This window comes from Scyliorhinus torazame, chromosome X, assembly GCF_047496885.1.
Source record: "Scyliorhinus torazame isolate Kashiwa2021f chromosome X, sScyTor2.1, whole genome shotgun sequence".
Taxonomy (NCBI): Eukaryota; Metazoa; Chordata; class Chondrichthyes; order Carcharhiniformes; family Scyliorhinidae; genus Scyliorhinus; species Scyliorhinus torazame.
The window spans coordinates 40954699-40973579 of NC_092738.1; the positions used below are offsets into that span (position 1 = coordinate 40954699).

At 45.7% G+C, this 18881-nt stretch overlaps 1 protein-coding gene across 1 annotated transcript in view; it reads left to right on the top strand.

The window, feature by feature from the left end:
* The window catches only part of LOC140405355 (Golgi reassembly-stacking protein 2-like), a 50448-nt gene that overhangs the window by 28469 nt on the left and 3098 nt on the right, over positions 1 to 18881 (top strand). The window contains exons 8-9 of the mRNA XM_072493663.1: positions 8618 to 8707; positions 11753 to 11878. Coding sequence (XP_072349764.1) covers positions 8618 to 8707; positions 11753 to 11878 — 216 coding nt within the window. The remainder of the gene's footprint in view (positions 1 to 8617; positions 8708 to 11752; positions 11879 to 18881) is intronic.

Sequence of the window (18881 nt, forward strand, 5' to 3'; positions counted from 1 at the left end):
AATTGAAACTGCCTACATTAACCTTGTCAGGATCCAATTGTATCCTTCTCTCAACCGTGGCAACACTGCATTATTGACACTGGCAGGAGGGTGCAATTAAAATGTGATGAGTTTACACAAGCCAATCCATTGTAATTGTGGACCTATGGACCTAGACAGAATGTATAACTTTAAAATGGGGACTAGATTACATCTCTGCACCTTGGTTCAATTATCCCCTGCATTTTAACTGTGCTCCATCAGGATGCTGTACAGTAAGAAGTCTCACAACACCAGGTTCAAGACCAACAGGTTTGTTTGGAATCACGAGCTTTCGGAGCACTGCTCCTTCCTCGGGTGAATTATGAAGGAGCAGCGCTCCGAAAGCTAGTGATTTGAAACAAACCTGTTGGACTTTAACCTGGTGTTGTAAGACTTCTTACTGTGCTCACCCCAGTCCAACGCTGGCATGTCCACATCATCAGGATGCTATAAGACAATTTGCTGTTGCCTACCCAAATGGAAAATTTCAGTACGCCCAGTTTTCTAATATCTGCCGCGTCTTATTGGGAAAAACAATTGCTTCTCATGAGTCACTGCATCATTGCCTTGCTCAAATTCCTGCTTTCCCACGACCTCAAAACTGTGCATGTCTTTCCTCTGAGCAGATATCTGCAGGTTTCCTGAATTGCACCATCATCATCTCGCATTCTTTTCAACCTTGCTGCTACCTTGCATCAGAAGCCGTGGTGCTTGACCTGATAGCTTCTCAGTTTTCGAAGAACAATGCATGCAGGCTGATCCAGCTCTGCATTTTGTGAGCCATCTAGAAGGTATTTAATTTTGCTGCAGCTCACCAGGAAGATTTGTTCCAGTAATGCAACCAGCTTCCAGAGGTTTGGTTCTTTTTATTTTAAATGGGATGACGATGAGAGAGTTGTGCTTCTGTTTATCGTATTCAAGTGCCAAATGTCTGCATCTAACCATTGCTGTCCACGACATGGCTGTGCTCAATGTTCACCAAGATTCCCTTTTACTTGGAGCAGTTTGGCACTGGGTGCGTGCTCATTGAGTCTGCCAAAATTCATTTCACCTATTAGTCGTGTACCAGTCTACATTTTCCTTTCAGTAGCCGGGGCTCAATTTGAGCACTTGCCCCCGAAGCCCAAGCTAGTGTGGAACGTACAAGGGCCTTTTATCAAAAGAACAAAGAAAATTACAGCACAGGAACAGGCCCTTCGGCCCTCCCAGCCTGCGCCGATCCAGATCATTTATCTAAACGTGTCGCCTATTTTCCAAGGATCTACTTCCCTCTGTTCCCCGCCCGTTCATATATCTGTCTAGATGCATCTTAAATGATGCTATTGTGCCCGCCTCTACCACCTCCGCTGGCAAAGCGTTCCAGGCACCCACCACCCTCTGCGTAAAATACTTTCCACTTACATCTCCCTTAAACTTTCCCCCTCTCACCTTGAAATCGTGACCCCTTGTAATTGACACCCCCACTCTTGGAAAAAGCTTGTTGCTATCCACCCTGTCCATACCTCTCATAATTTTGTAGACCTCAATCAGGTCCCCCCTCAACCTCCGTCTTTCCAACGAAAACAATCCTAATCTACTCAACCTTTCTTCATAGCTAGCACCCTCCATACCAGGCAACATCCTGGTGAACCTCCTCTGCACCCTCTCTAAAGCATCCACATCCTTCTGGTAATGTGGCGACCAGAATTGCACGCAGTATTCCAAATGTGGCCGAACCAAAGTCCTACACAAATGTAACATGACCTGCTGACTCTTGTACTCAATACCCCGTCCGATGAAGGCAAGCATGCTGTATGCCTTCTTGACCACTCTATCGACCTGCGTTGCCACCTTCAGGGTACAATGGACCTGAACTCCCAGATCTCTTTGTACATCAATTTTCCCCAGGACTGTTCCATTGACCGTATAGTCTGCTCTTGAATTAGATCTTCCAAAATGCATCGCCTCGCATTTGCCTGGATTGAACTCCATCTGCCATTTCTCTGCCAAACCCTCCAATCTATTTATATTTTGCTGTATTTTCTGACAGTCCTCCTCGCTATCTGCAACTCCACCAATCTTTGTATCATCTGCACACTTGCTAATCAGACCACCTATACCTTCGTCCAGATCATTTATGTGTATCACAAACAACAGTGGTCCGAGCACGGATCCCTGTAGAACACCACTAGTCACCTTTCTCCATTTTGAGACACTCCCATCCACCACTACTCTCTGTCTCCTGTTGCCCAGCCAGTTCTTCATCCATCTAGCTAGTACACCCTGAACTCCATAGGACTTCACTTTTTCCATCAACCTGCCATGGGGAACTTTATCAAACGCCTTACTGAAGTCCATGTATATGACATCTACAGCCCTTCCCTCCTCAATTAATGTTGTCACTTCCTCAAAGAATTCTATTAGGTTTGTAAGACATGACCTTCCCTGCACACAACCATGCTGCCTATCACTGATAAGTCTATTTTCTTCCAAATGTGAATAGATCCTATCCCTCAGTATCTTTTCCAACAGTTTGCGTACCACTGACGTCAAGCTCACAGGTCTATAATTCCCTGGATTATCCCTGCTACCCTTCTTAAACAAAGGGACAACATTAGCAATTCTCCAGTCCTCCGGGACCTCACCCATGCTCAAGGATGCTGCAAAGATATCTGTTAAGGCCCCAGCTATTTTGTCCCTCGCTTCCCTCAGTAACCTGGGATAGATCCCCATCTGGACCTGGGGACTTGTCCACCTTAATGCCTTTTAGAAGACCCAAAACTTCCCCCTTCCTTATGCCGACTTGACCTAGAGTATTTAAACATCCATCCCTAGCCTCAACATCCGTCATGTCCCTCTCCTTGGTGAATACCGATGCAAAGTACTCATTAAGAATCTCACCCATTTCCTCTGACTCCACGCATAAATTCCTTCTTTTGTGTTTGAGTGGGCCAATCCTTTCTCTAGTTACCCTCTTGCTCCTTATATACGAATAAAAGGCTTTGGGATTATCCTTAACCCTGTTAGCCAAAGATATTTCATGACCCCTTTTCGCCCTCTTTATTGCGCGTTTGAGATTTGTCCTACTTTCCCGATATTCCTCCAAAGCTTCATCAGATTTAAGTCGCCTAGATCTTATGTATGCTTCCTTTTTCATCTTGGCTAGTCTCAATTCCACCCGTCATCCATGGTTCCCTAATCTTGCCATTTCTATCCCTCATTTTCACAGGGACATGTCTGTCCTGCACTCTAATCAACCTTTCCTTAAAAGACTCCCACATTTCAAATGTGGATTTACCCTTAAACAGCTGCTCCCAATCCACAATCCCTAGCTCCTGCCGAATTTTGTTATACTTGGCCTTTTCCCAATTTAGCATTCTTCCTTTAGGACCACTCTCGTCTTTGTCCATGAGTATTCTAAAACTTACGGAATTGTGATCGCTATTCCCAAAGTAATCACCGACTGAAACTTCAACCACCTGGCCGGGATCATTCCCCAATACCAGGTCCAGTATGGCCCCTTCCCGAGTTGGACTATTTATATACTGCTCTAAAAAGCTCTCCTGGATGCTCCTTACAAATTCTGCTCCATCTACGCCTCCAACACTACCTGAGTCCCATTCAATGTTGGGGAAGTTAAAATCTCCCATCACGACCACCCTATTGCTCCTACATTTTTCTATAATCTGTCTACATATTTGTACCTCTACTTCACGCTCGCTTTTGGGAGGCCTGTAGTAAAGTCCCAACAATTTTATATTCTCATTGGTTGCATGGGTCAATAATGCGTTTCTCTACTTATGGCACCAGTAGTGCCATTTATGGCACACGGTAGCACTGCTGCTTCACAGTTCCAGGGCCCCAGGTTCGATTCCCGGCTTGGGTCACTGTCTGTGCGGAGTCTGCACGTTCTCCCCGTGTCTGCGTGGGTTTCCTCCGGGTGCTCCGGTTTCCTCCCACAAATCCGGAAAGACGTGCTGTTAGGTGAATTGGACATTCTGAATTCTCCCTCAGTGTACCCGAACAGGTGCCGGAATTTGGCGACTAGGGGATTTTCACAGTAACTTCACTGCAGTGTTAGTGTAAGCCTACTTGTGACAATAAAAATTATTATTATTACCTCTCGTAGCTTCAGAATTGGCGCTAACATAAATTGAAAATGACAGATTTGCTCATCTCCTAATTGTACTTGGTGCATGGCCTCACGACTCATTACAATCCAAAAGCAAAATGTTCCGAATGCCGCAAATGTGAAACTTTAAAAACAGAAAATGCTGTGTATGCGCAGCATCTAGGGAGACAAAAATAGTTCCGATTTCGGATCTGTAACCTCTTGTCCGAATAGGTCACAGAGCTGAAAGGTTAATTCTGTTTCTCTCTCCAAAGATGCTGCCTGACCTCAGTATTTTCAGCATTTTCTGTTTTATTATTCTCCTGACTCATTATTCAAGTTTCATGCGGTGGAGTAGTCACAGGAGTTGGGCCTTGTCAGCTTCATGGACACGGGTTGTCAGCTGCTTTTGCTGACTGCGTCGGCCACTGCCGCAGTCTGTAGCGACTGGAATGGGAAGTCACTGGGCAATATTTGGAAATCGCAGCTTTTTTAAAGAAAGAAAGGTGGGTTTTTATTCTTTATATTGACAAGTTAGGACATAGTTTGCCGTTTTTCTTTGTTGCATTTATTGAAGTTGGTTCATCATTCGATTTGTGTGCCGTGTCATGCTAATATAAACCTTGGGGCATTCGAGTGACTGGGAACAGCCCAGACTCTGCCCGATCAGTTGCTTCATTTGGGTGTTGGTGCTGTTCGGACAATCTCCAAGCCTTCAAGATGTAAGAACTCTCTCTGCCTTCCTCTGTAAAGTTCTTGGATGATGCAGTGCATTGACAAGTGCATCCCTTTCAAAACTGGTTTCAAAGAATTCTAGCTATCCTTTTGTATGTTTTATGTGGATTTATATGGGCTGGGATCATTTTGAATTGCTCACCTCTTCTCTCTCTGATACCACCACTGCGTTGTACAGTTGCCTTTCATGTAAGGCTGCTTAGAATATTTGAAAACTAAATTCACCTGATTTGACTTGTGCCAGAATTCAGTGCCCTTGCCCCGAACTCCATCCCCAATGTACGGTCTTGTTTTCCTGCTCAATCCTGTGCTAAATCTCAAATCCCACATCCTATCCATTATTAAGCATATACTTCCACCTCTACCATTGACTGCCATCGCATGTATTAGTTCCCTCACTGTGACCCCTTCTCTTTGCTTTCATTGCTTCCTGACTTAAACGTCTCCAGTGCCCCTGAGCTCCACTCTACACAAACTCCAACTCGTCTGAAGCCACCGTCTGTTCGACAATAAGACTTTCTCACCTATAACATTCTCTTTTGGTGACCTTCATTGGCTCCTTGCCTAACAATGGGTCAAATTCGGAATCCATTGACTCCATTTACAAATTTTCCAGAGTCTCGACCAACACTAGCTCTGCAGCCTCCAACTGCAGCTTGTCGTCCATGGCCCTCCTCACTCTTGCCACCTTTGCATTCCTTCTGGTGCTCTTCAGTCAGTCGCAAAGCATTCTGCCACCTATTTTCTAACTGGAGTTTTCTCTCCCCAAACCTCCGTACCTTTCTATCTCTCGCTTTTGAATCGTCCTATCTTTCCTGAAACTTCTCGAGCAGCCGTGCAAGATCTATGGTGTAAAAAGATGCTATAAAAATAGAAGCTGTTGATGAAGCTCACAGAACTGTCTGCGAGGATTTACTGGGTGTGACTGAGAAAGCTGAATTCACACGCACAGTTTGAGTGATCGGGTTGTGGCACCAACTCTGATATTCCTGTATTTTGCCTAATTTTATTCCCGTCTGTCTGTCTGTCATCATTGCTATCTATTCAAAACGCAAATCGATAGGGAAAATGGCAAATTGCAGTAGTTTGAGTTCCTTTCTTTGCTAGTAAGGCAACGTTTTTAATGTTTCAAAAAGAAAACTTGTCAAATGCCAAAAGAAGGAATGAAATACTGAAAAGAGGTACCAGACCTTGTTTCTGGGAAGCTCAGAACTGGACGTGTGCCGGGTTTGGGAATTTTTTGGATTTTGGGTCCTATGACTAACATCTACATATCATAAGTAGATGTTAGTAGATAAGTAGATGACCACAATTCAGTGACGTTTACGTTAGTGATGGAAAGGGATAAGTATACACCGCAGGGCAAGAGTTATAGCTGGGGGAAGGGCAATTATAATGCCATTAGACATGACTTGGGGGGGCTAGGTTGGAGAAGTAGGCTGCAAGTGTTGGGCACACTGGATAAGTGGAGCTTGTTCAAGGATCAGCTACTGTGTGTTCTTGATAAGTACGTACCGGTCAGACAGGGAGGAAGGCGTCGAGCGAGGGAACCGTGGTTTACCAAGGAAGTGGAATCTCTTGTTAAGAGGAAGAAGGAGGCCTATGTGAAGATGAGGTGTGAAGTTTCAGTTGGGGCGATGGATAGTTACAAGGTAGCGAGGAAGGATCTAAAGAGAGAGCTAAGATGAGCAAGGAGGGGACATGAGAAGTATTTGGCAGGTAGGATCAAGGAAAACCCAAAAGCTTTCTATAGGTATGTCAGGAATAAGTGAATGACTAGGGTAAGAGTAGGACCAGTCAAGGACAGGGATGGGAAGTTGTGCGTGGAGTCTGAAGAGATAGGCGAGATACTAAATGAATATTTTTCGTCAGTATTCACTCAGGAAAAAGATAATGTTGTGGAGGAGAATGCTGAGACCCAGGCTATTCGAATAGATGGCATTGAGGTACGTAGGGAAGAGGTGTTGGCAATTCTGGACAGGCTGAAAATAGATAAGTCCCCAGGGCCTGATGGGATTTTTCCTAGGATTCTCTGGGAGGCCAGGGAAGAGATTGCTGGACCTTTGGCTTTGATTTTTATGTCATCATTGGCTACAGGAATAGTGCCAGAGGTCTGGAGGATAGCAAATGTGGTCCCTTTGTTCAAAAAGGGGAGCAGAGACAACCCCGGCAACTATACACCGGTGAGCCTCACGTCTGTAGTGGGTAAAGTCTTGGAGGGGATTATAAGAGACAAGATTTATAATCATCTAGATAGGAATAATATGATCAGGGATAGTCAGCATGGCTTTGTAAAGGGTAGGTCATGCCTCACAAACGTTATCGAGTTCTTTGAGAAGGTGACTGAACAGGTAGACGAGGGTAGAGCAGTTGATGTGTATATGGATTTCAGTAAAGCGTTTGATAAGGTTCCCCACGGTAGGCTATTGCAGAAAATACGGAGGCTGGGGATTGAGGGTGATTTAGAGATGTGGATCAGAAATTGGCTAGCTGAAAGAAGACGGAGGGTGATGGTTGATGGGAAATGTTCAGAATGGAGTTGAGTTATAAGTGGCGTACCACAAGGATCTGTTCTGGGGCCGTTGCTGTTTGTCATTTTTACCAATGACCTAGAGGAAGGCGCAGAAGGGTGGGTGAGTAAATTTGCAGACGACACTAAAGTCGGTGGTGTTGTCGATAGTGTGGAAGGATGTAGCAGGTTACAGAGGGACATAGATAAGCTGCAGAGCTGGGCTGAGAGGTGGCAAATGGAGTTTAATGTAGAGAAGTGTGAGGTGATTCACTTTGGAAGGAATAACAGGAATGCGGAATATTTGGCTAATGGTAAAGTTCTTGGAAGTGTGGATGAGCAGAGGGATCTCGGTGTCCATGTACATAGATCCCTGAAAGTTGCCACCCAGGTTGATAGGGTTGTGAAGAAGGCCTATGGAGTGTTGGCCTTTATTGGTAGAGGGATTGAGTTCCGGAGTCAGGAGGTCAGTTGCAGCTGTACAAAACTCTGGTACGGCCGCATTTGGAGTATTGCGTACAGTTCTGGTCACCGCATTATAGGAAGGACGTGGAAGCTTTGGAGCGAGTGCAGAGGAGACTTACCAGGATGTTGCCTGGTATGGAGGGGAAATCTTATGAGGAAAGGCTGATGGACTTGAGGTTGTTTTCGTTGGAGAGAAGAAGGTTAAGAGGAGACTTAATGGAGGCATACAAAATGATCAGGGGGTTAGATAGGGTGGACAGTGAGAGCCTTCTCCCGCGGATGGAAATGGCTGGCACGAGGGGACATGGCTTTAAACTGAGGGGTAATAGATATAGGACAGAGGTCAGAGGTAGGTTCTTTACACAAAGAGTGGTGAGGCCGTGGAATGCCCTACCTGCAACAGTAGTGAACTCGCCAACATTGAGGGCATTTAAAAGTTTATTGGATAAACATATGGATGATAATGGCATAGTGTAGGTTAGATGGCTTTTGTTTCGGTGCAACATCGTGGGCCGAAGGGCCTGTACTGCGCTGTATCGTTCTATGTTCTATACATAAAATAAAATTAAAATCTGAAAAATAAAGAAGAAAACGGTTTTATTCAAATGCTACCCAGGTGCCAGCTTTGAATGTAGCCAATATTCGGCTCCTTCCGGATGTCAGATAAGGTGCCTGGTACCTGTATACGTTATGCATCTTGTTTGTACACTGCAGAGGTTAATCTAATAAATGCTTTAATGTTACATCTCTGCTTTTTCAAAGTACTTTTCAGAACATTTTCACTTCCTTGTTTTCAGGTTCTGCAGGTGTTCCATTGTTCCCTTCCGCTTTAAGCGAACCCTTCACTGTGTCGTTAGCCAATGCCGCCATCACCACTACTGTGCCAGGTATGCCCAGCCAATGGTGCTTTGAATAGATTTTCCTCCCTCCATGCGAAGAACCTCGTTGGTGTTTAGCAGTTGTGGCATATTCTGTGTGTGTCCATTGAGCTGTTTCTCTTTATTTAAAAGATAACTTCCATTTGTGACCTTGTGCTTCTGGTTGACCTTAGGAGTCGGTTGTCCTTCTCAGGTGGAGCTTCTTTCTGTTCGAAACCCAAATTGTTAACTGTATCAAAAGCAATTCTCTCCTGTCCCTCAAGTTGCCCTGACTTCTAGAAAATCGCCTTGGGAGACTAGGGGAATGGTTGACAAAGGAAATGGGGAGTGGTTTTACTCTTTGCCCATTCTTTTAGTTATTCTTTCAACCCCATTGCATAGAATTACACAGCAAAATAGCAATCACAATATGGTTCATCTAATGTGGCGTTTATCATCTTCCATGAGCCATCCTAATCCCATGTACCTGCCCTGTTCTCATGTCCCTTTTATTTCTTCTTTCGACCACCTAACTCCTCTATTCTGAAGAGTGACTATCGAGCTATCTCATCAAGTTCTCTGGTTTTATCTGCTATGTCCTATCGCCTTCATCAAACCTTCCTCTGTTCTCCTGTTCTGTTGAAAACACCCCCACTACCAAGTTGTGAGGGAGGCCCACGTTTTAATTAGCTGATCTCCTGTTTACTGATACTTGTACAATTCTGTGCTTAATATGCTTGAGATTCTCTCTTCATATTCCCTCATTGCTGACATTTTATTTTCTCCTTCTCGTTTATTTCCCTGTATGTGCTCTGCCTCAATTTTAGCTTTCTGGTATCTTTATTCCTCCCACGATATTTTGGAACTTTAAATAGTCTCCTTTTTAATCTAGAAGATTGTAATTTTTTGTCAGCCAAAAAAATCTATCCACAACCCTGAATGCAAATGTCCCTTTTCACCTCAGCCAACTCAACTTTCCCAAAATCTGCCCCATTCATAGAATCATAGAATTTACAGTGCAGCAGGAGGCCATTCGGCCCATCGAGTCTGCACCGGCCCTTGGAAAGAGCACCCTACCCAAGCCCACATCTCCACCCTAGCCCCATAACCCCAACTAACCTTTTTTGGACACTTGAGGGACAATTTATCACGGCCAATCCACCTAACCTGCACATCTTTGGACTTTGGAGGAAACCGGAGCACCCGGAGGAAACCCACGCAGACACTGGGAGAACGTGCAGACTCCACCCAGCGGGGAATCGAACCTGGGGTCCTGGAGCTGTGAAGCAACTGTGCTAACCACTGTGCTACCATGCTGCCCACCCTTGTTTTTCTATTTGCTTTCCTCTTTCTGTTTGGACCCTGACCATATAATGGTCCACAGCTCCCAAGCTGGTAACCCGTAGTATCTCGGTTGCCTAATTTATTGCGTAACTAGCTCAAGCAACTTCCCTTTGGAGATATACAGAAATTGTTTGAGGAAGGAGTTCTGTGCTCTGCAGGAATTCCATTCCTGTTTCCTAGTTTACTCCCTTTCTGGCCCAATCCAGACACTGGGTGACCTCTCCTCTCCACTCGTATCCTCGCCACCATTCTCTTGTCCATGAGATGTACCTCCAGCTCCCTCAACCCTATTCTGACTAAACTGCTGACCAATTGATTTTGATTTTCCTTCCTGGGCCCCATGTTGGCGCATATTAAGTTCATTCTCCTAAGCATTACCCCTCATCACCAATCTTTTATATTAAAAAAAAACCTTGAAAATCTTTGTTGTCACAAGTGGGCTTACATTAACACTGCAATGAAGTTACTGTGAAAAGCCCCTAGTCGCCACATTCCGGCGCCTGTTCGGGTCACAGAGGGAGAATTCAGAATGTCCAATTCACCTAACAGCACGTCTTTCTGGCGTTGTGGGCGGAAACCGGAGCACCCGGAGGAAACCCACACAGACACGGGGAGAACGTGCAGACTCCGCACAGACAGTGACCCAAGCCGGGAATCAAACCTGGGACCCTGGAGCTGTGAAGCAAAAGTTCTACCTGCTGTGTCCATCCTTGCAAACTCTCGCCCCATCTCCAACTTCCCTTTCTTCTCCCGTCTGAATGTGCTGTCACCTCAAATCTGTGCCCATCTTCATGTTGTTTTGTAGCACTACCCACACCGATTGTACATCATGGTTTTCTGGGTTGCAATCTTAGCCCACTATTGTCTGTACCTCGTCCTTTATATCGGCTACCCAACCGTCTTTTCCATGTTGCCTAATGGCCAAATATCCTGGAATAATTCGTTCCCCACTTTGGCCACTTGGAATCTCACTTGCAGAAGCTCCCTGCAGATGTTTTGCCAAGTTACCATTGGCCACTCCAATCCTGGGCCCTGCAGAAACCGCACATTGGTGTACCTGTGCTGCAATTGTTCGTTTTGTTTCAATCCACTCCGAATCTGCTGCTCCTTTGCTCCTTGACCTCCTGCTAGCCCGGTTCCTGTTGTTTCATAGGCAGTGGTGGATGTCTCGCGATATGACCACTATTGCAAGGTCGAGCTCCAACTTCGAGCTGCCCAGGGCATGAGAACAGGTTGGACAAGGGACTCTGACCCACTTCATGCTGAGTTTTACAATGAAAACTTGCTGAACCGCCATTGACTTGCTGAACCGCCATTCAGTATGAGTCTTCATTCACTCCCAATGACCATGCAAACGTGCCTAGAGAAATTTGTGTAGTTTAAAAAAAATAAAAAAATGTTTTAAAAATTCTCTTGCTTTTTTTTTTACACCCGAGGAAGTAACTCGTTAGTGAACAGGTTTTCCGTAACTTGTTTGAATGGCAACTGCCATGTTATGGTGGTGCTGCCATGGGTTTTTATCCTCTCCCTTCTGTTAGGATATGTGTGGGAGGTTTTGCCAACCGAGGTTGACACTCCAACCAACTGCCAGCGTAGTTAAGTGGAGCGAATGGCAGTCGGTTTTGTCACTATTGAATCCGGGTGGTTGTGCAAATGCAGCATTTTTGAGCATTTCTGTCTGCCGGCTGTCTGCATGGTAGTTCCATGCATTGTTTTTTTTCTTTCTTTTAGGTCTGATAACTGCACCGCCTGCGTTTACCAACCTACCGAATTTTCCGAACATAAATGTGGCTTTTCCGAATCATGCTGTGGGGTCTCTACCAGGATTAGGAGGGAATCCCATGGCCACATCCACAGGTAAATATGTACTTCTGTAGTCCCATGAGGTTTGTGCTGATGGGGCATGGGAGGGGGTGTGGAATATTTTATTTGGGAATCGCTGACAATTTGGGGCGGCACAGTGGTTAGCACTGCTGCCTTGCAGCGCCAGGGATCTGGATTTGATTCCGGCCTCGGGTCACTCTGTGTGGAATTTTCACAATCATAGAATCTCTAATGTGCAGAAGGCGGCCATTTGGCCCATCGGGACTGCACCGACCCTTCGAAAGGCATCCCTACCAATTCCCAATTTCTCAATGTATTCCGGCAATTCCACCCGAAGGAGCAATTTGTCATGGCCAATCTACCTAACCTGTACATGTTTGGACTGTGGGAGGAAACCGGAGCACCGGAGGAAACCCACGCACACACGGGGAGAACGTGCAAACTCCACACAGTCACCCAAGGCAGGAATTGAACCCGGGACCTTGGAGCTGTGAGGCAGAAGTGCTAGCCACTGTGCCACCATGCCGCCCTTCTCCCTGCGTCTGCGTGGGGTTCCTCCCACAGTCCAAAGATGTGCAGGTTAGGTGGATTGGTCATGATAAATTGTCCCTTAATGTCCAACGGTTAGGTGGGATTGCGGGGGAGTGGTGCAAGATTGAGTGCTCTTTCAGAGGGTCGGTGCAAACTCGATGGGCGAATGGCCACCTTCTGCACTGTAAGATTTCTATGATTCTATAAGTCCAGCCCAGTCCGAGCAGATCAATTCTTCCTTTTTGTGGGGTAAACCTATATCAAATTTTGAACCGGCCACTGTGGTTTTGGGAGCGCTGCCTGGTAATTGTGATGCTTAAGAATCAGACTAGTAAGAAAAAATAAAATCCTGGTTTTCCAGAGCTGTATTTCTTTTTATGGAAGCATGTAGTGTTGTACATTTGTTTGCTTCCTGTGTATGCAAGCATGGAATGAGCGTGTACGAGTCCGCCATTTTATTGCGCCTAATTGCCTTACTAGTCATTTCAACTCCAGCCATTTGCTCCTTCCTTTTTAATTGGATTGACCACTTGTTGAAACTGCATTTAGTCATTTAGAATGCTTCTTGGTCATTGGGTCACTGACGGTGGTAAATGTTGCATCAGGGCAGGCAGAGAGAGTTCTAAAGTTGCATATTATCACCTGAAAATAAATTGTTGATACTCAAAAATGTATTTTTAAGTGGAAGGTAGGCGGAGAGGTGACCTAGCTCGTTAAAATTGTAAAGCCGTTTGACGTCCACTTCAAAATGTGGGGGGGGGGGCACCAAAATGAGAGACCCTAAATAGAAGGTCAATCTAATTGGGAATTCTGGAAAATATTCCTTGCCGAGAGTGGTGAGAATGTGGAACTGTATACTACAAGCAGCAGCTGAAGTGAATAACACCGATGCATTGGCGAAAGTAGATAAACACATGAAGGAGAAAGGACATGCTTGGTAGGGTCCAGAGATTTACTCGACGAATATCTGCAATGGCTGGGTTGTCTGATGAGGAAAGGTTGGACAGGCTGGACTTTTATCTGCTTGGTTGACATGTGTAAGACCCTGAGGAGTGTCGACAGGGTGGGTGTGGAGAGGATGTTTCCTCTTGTGGGAGAATCTAGAACTCGGGGTCACTGTTTAAAAATAAGGGGTCGCCCATTTAAGATGGACATGAGGAGAATGTTTTCTCAAGAGGGCTGAGAGCCTCTGGAACATTCTTCCTCAAAAGGCTGTTGAAACGGTCATTGAATGCAAGGCCGAGCGTGAGAGATTCTTGATTAACAAGGGGGGGGTAAAAGGTTATTGGGGGGGAAAGCGGGAATGTGGGCTTGAGGTTAAAATCCAATCCAATCAACCATGACCTTCTTGAATGACGGAGCAGGCTTGAGGGGCCGAGTGGCCTGCTCCTCCTAGCTCGTATGAAGTCAGGTGGATGGAGGTGTCTATCGGCATAAACACTTAATGCACATGAGTTGGGCTGTTTCTGTGCAGTTCTCTGTGTGACTGATTTCCAATGTAGATCAGTTTTTCTACTCCCTTCTAATCAATTCAGCAACCATTCAAGTCCAAGACCTTTAGCACTGGCAGAATGTAGTCCCATTGTGGTGGATGCCTGTGTCCTGAGTTGATGTGGTAACTACCCAAAGCCTGAAAGAATGAGCAGAATGTGGTTGCTTAACGTAGTCGATACAGCAATACTAGTTCTACCACAAAGGCTTACCTAGGAGCTGGGTGAGGACTGCTAATACTAGATCTGAGCTACCAGTTTATTTGCATTTTGTTCCTCGAAGTCGGCTCACCAAGTCCGAGTTGATGATATGGAAGTCTCTGATGTAAAATGGAGTTTGATTAGCCTGAATGCAGTGACTAATAAGCAAGGTCCCGCAACGCAAAACCAAAGCTGATTTGGCATGAAACTGGTGGGACCACAAAGGGGACTGCTGTGGGAAAGGTTACGCTGGTACAGTATCGGGAGATGGACTAAGGTTGTGTTTGAGTGTAGTGCCGACAGAGCTTTATAAATCATAGAGTTTACAGTGCAGAAGGAGGCCATTCGGCCCATCGAGTCTGCACCGGCTCTTGGAAAGAGCACCCTACCAAGGTCAACACCTCCACCCTATCCCCATAACCCAGTAACCCCACCCGACACTAAGGGCAATTTTGGACACTAAGGGCAATTTATCATGGCCAATCCACCTAACCTGCACATCTTTGGACTGCATCTAACAGTGCTGCACCCAAGGAATTCAATCTCTGGCCTGGGTGCCAAATGCATGATACTTCTCATCTTCAACTGGCCCAGGAAACAGCCCCTGACCTGAGAACCAAATCTCTCCAAATAACTATGTGGAACCTGGGCTGATACTGACCCAACTGTGCCAGCTCTCTCTGGAAGTGGAGTCGGCGTTCATTCCCCAGTAGAAGATCAGTTGTTGGTCGCCATCAGGCAGTCCAAAGCACATTCATTGTAAAACCAGTAAGTACAAAGTAGAATGTGGATGTGTTTAATCATGGTGTTCTAAGACTGCTGTAGTCACTCACCGCCCTGACTTGGAATTATAGCCGCTGTTCCTTCACTGTCGCTGGGTCAAAATCCTGGAACTCCCTCCCTAAGAGCACGGTGGGTATACCTGCACCACACGGACTGCAGCGGCTCAAGAAGGCAGCTCACCCCCACCTTCTCAAGGGGCAATTGGGGATGGACAATAAATGCTGGGCTAACCAGCGATGCCCACATCTCATGAATGAATACATTTTTTTTTAAAAATTCATAAGCACGTTCCTGAGAAGACACTCAGTCTCTTGTGCATTGATGCTTGCTATCCATAATTCATTTATTCCACGGTAGATTTTCTGTTTTATTGAGCTAGTTGTGTCCATTACATTCATCATAGGATGTTGCAAATGTCAAGGCAAAGTACTCCTAGCTGATTAAAAATGAATATTTTATGCTCTCAGCAGGCGTTACTTTATTTGCCTTTTTTTCTCGATGCTGATGGACTGTGAGCATGTCTTCTAAATCAGCTGTGAAAGATCGTATGCTACTGGCTGGAAATGTGCGTGAATAGTGCTTGTCAGTTTGGATTTATGATGTGCTGTCTCCTTTCTCGAGGCACTGATCCTGCTATCACAGTTCCTTGTTGACCTTCAATTTGGGTTGTGGTATGATGGGTCCAAGTGTTTTGTCTGTGTGAGAAGTTACCCTCTCTGCGGTTTTATTAAGGCTGTTGTGGTTTAGGGTGTCTGCCCAAACCTTTACTTATGTTCACGAGAACCTCCATATTCTATAGGCGTTCTCTTCTGAACAAGGCATAAGGTGGACAAGCTGAGTATATCTTGGGCAACTGTAGTTGTGTACACTGGAAGTTGGAACAGGGTGCCGAAACCTGTTCTTGCTGGATAAATGTCAGACCTTATGGTTCGGGCTGAAATAAGAAATTTGTTCATCACAAGAATTTTACTTTTTTTAATTAAAATAAAAAGCAAAAGCATTCGTCGACTTGTCCCTTTCTTCATTTTAAACTGTTTCTGAAATTAAAATGTGCTGCGATTCTGAAATTCCCTTTAAACTTGACTAAAGTCCCAGTACCTGTCGAGCCTGCTCCACCATTCAATACGATCATGACTGATCTTGGGCTTCAACCCCACTTTCCCGTCCATTCCCCATTACCCAGAATTCCCAGAAATCTGTCTCTCTCTATTCAATAATGGAGCTTCCACAACTCTGGGATAGAGAATTCCAAAGATTCACAACCCTTTGAGTGAAGATATTTCTTCTCTGCTGAGTCCAAAATGATTGTCCCCTTATCATAGAATCTCTACAGTGCAGAAGGAGGTCATTGGGCCCATCGAGTCAGCACTGACCCTCCGAAAGAGCACTCTACCTCGGCTCAATCCCCATCCCTATCCTCGCAACCCCATCCAACCTGCACATCCTTGGACTGTGGGAGGAAACCGGAGCACCCGGAGGAACCCATCCAACCTGCACATCTTTGGACTGTGGGTGGAAACCGGAGCACCCGGAGGAAACCCACGCAGACATGGGGAGAACGTGCAAACAGCACACAGTCAGTCAACTGAGGCTGGAATTGAACCCGGGTCCCTGGTGCCTTGAGGCAGCAATGCTAGCCACTGTGCTGCCCTGCGATTGTGCTCCTTTGTTCCAGATTCCCCAGCCAGGGGAAACAATCCCATTGTTCTAAACTCCAGTTCGACCCAATTTACTCAGCCTCTCATCATAGGACAACCCCCTCATCCCAGTGACCAATCCAGTGAATCTTCACTGTCCCATCCCCAATGCCAGTATATCCTTAAATACGGAGACCAAAACCGCGCCTAGTATTCCAGATGTGGCCTCACCAAAACCCTGTCCAATTATAACAAGACTTCTTTATTCCAGTACTCCAATCCCCTTGGAATAAAGGCCTACGTGGCATTTGCCTTCCTAATTGCGTCTTGTACCTACATGCTAACTTTGTTCTTGTGTAAGGATAGCCAAGCCCCTTTGAACATCAACATTTACAAGTTTCATATGTTTTTTTAAAAATTCTGCTTTCTATTCTTACGACTAAAGTGAATAATCTCCTACATCTGCCATCTTGTTGTCCACTCACTTGTCAATATCTCTTTGCCGCCTCGATGTCCTTGCAGCTTGCATTCTCACCTAACTTTGCATCATCAGCGAACTTGGATGGAACTGTTCCATTTCCAGTTTCCCTTTCCCTCAATCCTGGAAAATCTGTCTCCGTCTTCCCTGTAACTCCGTTTGAATCTCTCCAAATCGGATTTATGTCCCTGCTACTGCACCAGTGTGTCATGTTCTTGTTGTCTTCGTTCACAATGTATTGTCCATTGTATTATATGAGGCCTACAACGAGGTCAAGGTTCATCACCTTTTCTCTAAAGATCTCTGCTCCAATGCTCAACTCTGTAAAATTGCCTTCATTTGCTCCCAGTCTTGTCTATGCAATCGCAGCCAGATCATCTCCAGTAATGATCACCTGTTCCAATCCTGCTTTAGTCTTGCTCCTAACATTTCCTTCCTTGATGTGTCCAGTTTTTGATCAGGTGTGTGAGTTGCTTGGGAATATTTTTTTGTGTTGAAGGATACAGGCTGTTGGTCTAGATAGGACACGTGATCGGCACAGGCTTGAAGGGCCTGTTCCTGTGCTTTACTGTTCTTTAACTAAAAGAGAAAATGCTGGAAAATTTCGGGTGTGGTAGCATCTGTAAGGAGAGGAAAGAGCTAACGTTTCGAGTCCAGAGGAAATATTTATACTGTAGGGTGAGGGAATGAAAGTTCTTTGTTCTTTGAAGGTGTTATAGCATTGCATATAGTCGGAACTCCATTTATTAAAATAAAAGCAAATTACTGCGGATGCTGGAATCTGAAACGAAAGCGAAAATCTCAGCAAGTCTGGCAGCATCTGTAGGGAGAGAAAAGAGCGAACGTTTCGAGTCCGAGGACTCTTTGTCAAAGCTAACAGAGAAAGTGGGAAATATTTATACACTGTGGAGGGAAAATGAAAGATGAGTCATAGCCACAGAAACCCTGGGAAACCGGGTGCTAATGGCCACAGAAACCAAGGAAACAGAGTGTTATTGGCAGTCCCCAGAGAGAACAAAAGATGTGAAAGGCCAAACAGCAGAGAAACTAACATCAGAGGGTGAACTGTAGATGTGGGAGGAGGGGAAGTGGGAAGCAAAGAGGAGAAAGATTAAGGAAAGGGGGATAAGATTGTGGGGGGGGGGGGGGGGGGGTTAAATATATATGAAGAAAGAAATGGTAAAAGACAGTTAAAATGAAATGAAAACAAATGGGTCGAGGTGGGGTAGAGCTGATCATCTGAAGTTGTTGAATTCGATGTTCAGTCCGGAAGGCTGTAGCGTGCCTACCCGGAAGATGAGATGTTGTTTCTCCAGTTTGCGTTGAGCTTCACTGGAACATTGCAGCAGGCCAAGAACAGACATGTGGGAATGGGAGCAGGGTCTTAGTGTTAAAATCGCAAGCAATAGGAAGGTCAGGGTCCTGAATGCGCACAGACCGAAGATGCTCAGCAAAGTGATCACCCAGTCTGCGTTTGGTCTCTCTGATATAGAGGAGACCACATTGGGAGCAGCGAATGCAATTGGCCAGATTGGAAGAGATGCAAGTGAAACGCTGCTTAACCTGGAATGAGTGTTTTGGGCCTGGGATGTTCAGCATGGAAGAGGTAAAGGGGCAGATGTTACACCTTCTGCGATTGCATGGGAAGGTGCCATGGGTGATGGGAGAGATGGTGGAGGAGTGGACTAGATTGTCTCGGAGGGAACGGTCTCTGCGGAATGCTGACTGAGGGAGTGAAGGGAAGATGTGTTTGGTGGTGGCATCACGCTGGAGCTGGTGAAAATGGCGGAGGATTATGCTTTGCAGGAGGCTGGTGGGATGAAATGTGAGAACGAGGGGGACTGTAACCTTGTTCTGGGAGGGAGGGGAGGGGGCGAGGGTAGTGGCGCGAGAGATGGACCGCACACTGTTGAGGG